Genomic DNA, 6,252 nt, shown 5'->3' on the forward strand with positions numbered 1-6,252 from the left:
TGGGCTCAGTGAGGGCAAAGGCAGGCACAGAACAGACAAGGTGTAAGTTTCCCCTCTTCACAGCTCTGCCCAGGCACCAAACTCCTGGTCTGCAGCACCTCCTGCTCTTCCAGCCTTGCCTCCCACCCTCAGGCTGTCCTCTCCTACACCTTGCTTCAAATCACTGGCCATCCTGTCCTCTCTGGAGGCCATCAGTGCCATTTTATACATTGGCCAGAAGAGGTCACTTGAGATCAACACAAGATTTATCCCTTGCCCATGTTTGTGTGTGGGGACCCAGGATTCTTCCTTTTGAATCTGGAGGATTGAGAGCAAGAGCAGCCCCTTTGAGTGGGGGTGGGGGGTTGGTAGGCATGGTCTCTGCTGGAAAGCTGGAGCTCACATCGTTTGAATTCTTGTGTCTTGCAGGATGATCCAGCGGCACCAGCTAGTGCAGTCTGTACTGCAGGAGCTGCAGGAGGCCACCGAATGCTTTGGGCTAGAGGGACTAACAAGCGCAGCCCTGGAGGCTGAGAGGACCTTGTCCTCTTTCTCCCTACCCAGCTACTGCGGGAGGCAGTTCCAGGAAGAGTTGGAAGTTGACCGGGTGGCAAAAAGCCTGTATCCGGAGGATGCCCCCAGCAACATGCTGCCTCTGGTCTGCAAGGGGGAGGGGAACCACCTGTTTGAGGCGGCCAGTGTGCTGCTGTGGGGGAACCCTAGCCTGAGTCTGGAGCTGCAGGTGCGCACAGTTGTGGAGATGCTGCTGCACAAACATTACTACCTGAACGGCATGATTGACTCCAAGGTGATGCTGCAGGCTGCCCGCTACTCCCTCTGCACCGAGGAGTCCCCCGAGATGACCAGCCTGCCTCTGGCCATCCTCGAGGCCATTTTTGATGCTGACATCAAGGCCACTTGTTTCCCTGGCACCTTTGCCAACATGTGGCATGTCTACGCCCTGGCCTCGGTGCTGCAATGTAACATCTACTCCATCTACCCCATGAGCAACTTGAAGATCCGGCCATACTTCAACCGCCTCATCCGGCCCAGGAAGTGTGGCCCACAGACCTCCACGCTCCACATCATGTGGTCAGGGCAGCAGCTCTCCTCACAGGTCTTCAAAGCACAATACTTTGTGGCTGTGGTAGGCCTAGAAGAGCTGGAACCCACAACCCCTTCTCCAGAGCCTCCAGTCCAGCCAGTCCAGACTCTGGAGCTGCTGAAGAGTGACCCCCGGCTGACCTACTTTAACCTGTGTGACCGCTACAGCATCACCAAGAGCACCTTCTACCGCTGGAAGCGCCAGTCCCGGGAGCACAGGCAGAAAGCAGCCACCAGGTTTGCAGCCAAACACTTCCTTCAGTCTTGCTTCCAAGAGGGCAATGTGATCCCTCTTCAGCATTTCCGACAAATGTTCCCAGAAATCTCCCGCTCCACTTACTACGCTTGGAAGCACGAAATGCAGAGCATGGTCAATGGCGGCGATACCTCTGCTCCAGCTGAGTCCATGGTGTCACAGGAGCCTCATGGAGACCATCAAAAAAAGCCCCACCCAGACAGGGATGATGCAGCAAAGTCAGAGGGGGGCCTAAGGCCGAAGATCCCTCCCTTGGAGCCCAACCAAGCAGGAATCTTCATGCAAGGAGCCAAGTCATACCTAGAGAAATGCATCTCCATGAACACTCTGGTGCCCTACAGGTGCTTCAAGCGCAGCTTCCCTGGTATCTCCAGATCCACCTACTACAACTGGCGGAGAAAAGCCATTAAGGGGAACCCCAACTTCAAACCTCCTCAGCCTCCCTCAGTCAGCCAGAAGCCCCTAGTGAAAGGGAAGGCATACCTGCCATTCAAGCCTGGAAATCTGCCTGGCAGGAAAAGGCTGAATGGACACCGGCCAGAGCCCAGAAGTCTCCTCCAGCTCAAACCCTCTCTCTATAACTGGAGAAAGCAGCTTCGAGACATGGCCAAGCGGCATGTCCAGCAGTGGCGGCTGCCATTCTGCAAGTTCCGCCTGCGCTACCCAGGCTTCTCCTCCACAGCCTATTGGTTCTGGAAGAGAAGCAGCCAGCAGATGAACAAGCATCCTCTCTGGACCAGCTCATCCCAACAGCTGAGTCAGGTCATCTCCGAGGCTCCTGGAAAAGCAGAGCCTGGGATCAAACCACAGTCACAAATGGAAGTGGCTCCCAGGCATCTAGACAAGCAGGCATCAGTCACTCCCTACAATGCCACAATCTCCGGCTATGCCATGTCAGAAAGAGCCAACAGCCGGATGTTCGTGATGGATGTGATTGCCACTGCCCAGTTCAAAGCTCAGGCCAAACTGTTCCTGCAGCAGCGCTTTGAATCGAAAACCTTCCCGACCTACAAGGAGTTCAGTGCCCACTTCCCCCTCACAGCACGCTCCACCTACTACATGTGGAAGCGCGCGCTGCATGATGGACTGACGCTAGTGGATGCCTGAGGGTGGGTTGCCTGCTGGAACCTGCTCTCTGCTGTCCAGGCAGGAGGGCAGTGTTTGTGAGCTGTGATTCAGCTGGCTCTCTCTTTCTTTGTGATTTCCCCCCCCCCCTTTTATTTTGTTTTCTCTTCTGTTTGGCTAGATCTGGTCTCAGGGTGCAGGGACCAGGTCTGCATGCTGCCAGTCCCTGGAGGTGCGGGGAGTGGAATGAGAGCTCTGTTTTGTGTTGGGTTTATTTTTGGGCTGCAAAGATGCCCCAAAAGAAAAAGGCAAAATGGAGTTTGCCTTCTCCTGGTGCTTAGGCTGGGATACAGGGTGGTGGAATGAGGGAAGAGGGAGGGGTATGTGACTCTGAAACGTTCCTGTAGGTACCCTGGGTGTAAATGCCCTTAATTCATGGGCCGACAAGCTGCAGGCCTCCATTCTAAATGCTGTGTGCAGGATTTGTGGGCTCACCTGCCCCAGGTCACTGCCCAACCCAGAATCGATCTTGTTAACGTCAAGATTTTCTTGGGAATGAGTTGAGCCATACAGTGCCTGGCCCAGAGATAACAAGCTCATTCTCGCTCAGGCCCCAAGAAATGGTGCTGAGACTGTTCCATTTATGGTGTTCTTAGGAAGAGTTCCTAACAACCCAGCCTTGGGTGGGGGCACCCTGGAGGCTGCACTGACTGTTGGGGAGCAGCTTCCCTGCTTTGGTGGATTCCTTGTTGATTTAGGAGCAGGGACTGGGGGCTGAGGAGCAGTTTAGCTCAGGCACAGCAGTGACATGATTTGGGGTTTTATGATTGTATTAGTTCTAGAGGCCACATGACTCTGTAGCTTTCATGATCACTCTTCTCCTGTGACTACAGGCAGGGCAATAAGACTTCCTGGCATTCTTTGGTTGACAAGTGGATTGTGTTCCTGTTTCCTTCAGTCTGCCCTTCCTCTCTGGAAATGATCACATGTAGATCTTCAGCTAAGCAGGGACCTGTTGGCCTTGTCCCATTCAAGCCTGTGTCTTGCAGTCCTTTGCAGGCTCTGGAGAAAGATAACTTCTCTGAGTCCTCTGCCCTGGTAGTAAGTGACCTCACTCCTGTGCCCCTCTGCAATCCCAGTGAGCATGTGCCTTTATGTTCCTGCTCTCCAGGAGCCTGACAGGATGCCCCAACCTGCTGCCCACTGCAGGGGGTAGAGACAGCGCTGGGGGTGGGTGGAGAAGAGGGGGTTCTGCTTTCACTATCTAAAAAGAACTGTGAGTGGGTGGGAGGGTGACTCATGGCTGAGTAGCAGAGCCCTATGCTGAGACAGGGCTGGATGTACACGTGTGACCTGCAGCAATTTAAAGCAATAAAAACCCTTCCACTCCCAACTCTGTGTGGTGTCTCTCTTGTTTCACCCCCCCTTGTCTGACTGAAATGCCTTTAATGAGGGTTGTTGCCCTCCTGTTTGTTTTAGAGGAAAGCTGGGCCTAGTAGGGCCCCCAGAAGGGTGATAATTTATCTGTCTCCAAAGTCATGTGCAGACAGCACCTGTACAACTTTCCCCCATGCACCATCTGCCCTGAGCCTGTGGCATCACCTCTACGGAGAAGATGGGACTTCAAGTTGCCTTCCCCTCTCTGCTGCAACTGGCCAAGGGGGAGGGAAGTTTTGGTGCGTTGAGCACCCACCAGCTCATCTCACTGAACAGCTAGCAGGGATGTGATGGAAAGCAGAGACAGGGAAGATTATCAAGCCCTTCTCACTACCAGAGGATGTTGCTCCCTACAGCATAGGGCAAGGACTACCACCTATGGGTTACTGCTGAGCTGGGCCAGATCCAAACCAGTGACCTAGGAACTGATCCAGAACAATGGGGGTCTCTATATTGACTTGAACGGAAGATGCATCAGGCTCATACAATTGAATGCCTCTGGCAGGCTTTTCCCTTCTAATAATGTTAGAAAATGAGCTGGTATTTGCACCTCTGGCTGAAACAGGTGGTTTCTCACCCGTGGGGGCCTGTCACACCTGGATAGGTTTTATAGAGGTGGTGGGGCAGAGACACATTGCCGGCTAGTCACTGCAGTCAAGTATTGCAGTCTGTCTGTGGTACGCAGCAGCACCCACCCCCAGCTGCTGACAAAGGGAAGTGAAGCCAGTGCATGTTAGAAATAACTTCAAAGGGAGAAGCGGGAGGGTGCTTGCACATTTATTATTAGCGCCCCCAGGCCTCTCGTGTGCTGAGCACTGTACAAACACGTAAAAGTCCTTGCACTAACAAGCTCACAATCAAAGGGACACACAAATCATTGTAGCAAGTGTCTGTTAGAGAGCTGATTTTTTTCAAAAATACATGTAATATACTGTGAATGGGGTGATAAATCTGCTCACTCCCTGTCCCTGGAGAAAAGTGGGGTCTGGCTGGTGAAATGGGATCACAGCCAGCAGGTGGTGCTCTTCTAAAGGGAGACTGGAAGTGCAGCCAGTGTTTGAAATGCACAGTTCTGCACTCAGCAGCCCCTGCCTATAGGTCAGTCCTCTCTGCACTGCTTGCTAGGAAAGCTGTACGTTAACCCTGCCTGTCTACAGTGGGAAAACAGCAAAGCCTTCCTCCCCCAAGAACCCGGTGCTTCCTGTTACCCCCTGCTTCCCTCTGCGGCCATGTCCTTCTGTGTATGCAGAGAGGAATCTCAGGTCCATGGAAGAGTGGCTGGCAACCCTGGCAGTCTGGGGTTCTGGTTCCTGTGGACCTAGAAAGCCTGTGGCTAGGCAGTTTGGCCTGATCCTTGTTAGGACTTAGCCCTGAGGGGTTGCCGCCAATAGACCCAACAGGGACCCCACAGGGTATCCCAAGTGGGACTGAAATGGGCCCTAAGGCAGGCGTTAAAATAAGAGATGGGGTGGAGGTCCAATTCAGCCTCCCCTTCCTGTACTAAAAGCCCCCTCCTTTCCCTGCCATAGGGGAGCAGCATTCCCCCTCCACTACCCTGCTCCTTGGCTGGTGGGGTGCAAACCCTTCCCCCACCCTTCAATCAACTATAGCCCTTGCCCTAAATCCCACTGGTAGTGGGGACCTGCCCACGTAGGATCTGACTCCTGCTGGTGCCAAGCCCTGGGGAGACTTATTCTGGTACTGCTCCCCCCCCCAGCCTGGGAAGCAGACACACTTGGAGATAGCTGGGGTTGTAGGGAAAGGCCTGCCTTCCTCCTCCTACCCCTTGCACTGCAGCAGTTGTCCCCATCCCACCCCTGGTGCTTCAACATCTCTACCTGCCCCTGCCCCTGCCCCACCCCCCACCCCTAGCCCAGACTGAATCAGTGCAGGATCAGCAAACTCAGGTGGGGGGCTGGCGCAAGTAGCCCTAGGCTTCATTCTACCAGCTTGGTCCATGAGGTGCAACTGGTGTCAGTAGGCTGGTAGAGTTTGTTTTACTGTGCAGTCAGGGAAGGGCGCTGATGGGAGACATAAAAAAACCCTACCTACAGGACAATGAAAGCAGCAGGGCTGCGATCTTGGATCCAGAGCAGTTGCCAGGAGGAAAGGTGAGCAGCCCCCCACCAGGGCAGGGATCCAGGGACTGGAGAGCACTCCCCCAAGACCAAGGAATGGGCGAAGCTATTGCAGAAAGCACTGCATTTGCTCTGATCACTGAGGTTGTGTGTGAGCATGAGAGAGAGAGAGAGAGAGATACAGACACACACAGTAATTAGCTCCCAGTGACTTCTCATCAGTGAATTCCTGAGGGAGTGAGCTGGTAATTACTCCAGAATGATTATCCATGTCTGTGAACTGTGCCTAGAGGCTGGGAGATCACCTGTTTCCCCTCAGCAGCAGCAGCAGCT

The 6,252-nt window shown here is 53.9% G+C and overlaps 1 protein-coding gene across 1 annotated transcript; it reads left to right on the forward strand.

The window, feature by feature from the left end:
* The first annotated feature begins 409 nt into the window (after positions 1-409).
* On the forward strand, positions 410-2,446 carry VRTN (vertebrae development associated). Its single transcript, XM_050955692.1, has one exon. It carries the CDS (start codon positions 410-412, stop codon positions 2,444-2,446), a length of 2,037 nt encoding a protein of 678 aa, XP_050811649.1.
* Positions 2,447-6,252: the final 3,806 nt, after the last annotated feature.

The sequence above is a fragment of the Gopherus flavomarginatus genome, chromosome 5 (assembly GCF_025201925.1).
Source record: "Gopherus flavomarginatus isolate rGopFla2 chromosome 5, rGopFla2.mat.asm, whole genome shotgun sequence".
NCBI lineage: Eukaryota > Metazoa > Chordata > Testudines > Testudinidae > Gopherus > Gopherus flavomarginatus.

Bases quoted from the DNA above. Each gene is read 5' to 3' on its own strand.
- VRTN (XM_050955692.1), top strand. From the start codon at position 410: ATGATCCAGCGGCACCAGCTAGTGCAGTCTGTACTGCAGGAGCTGCAG.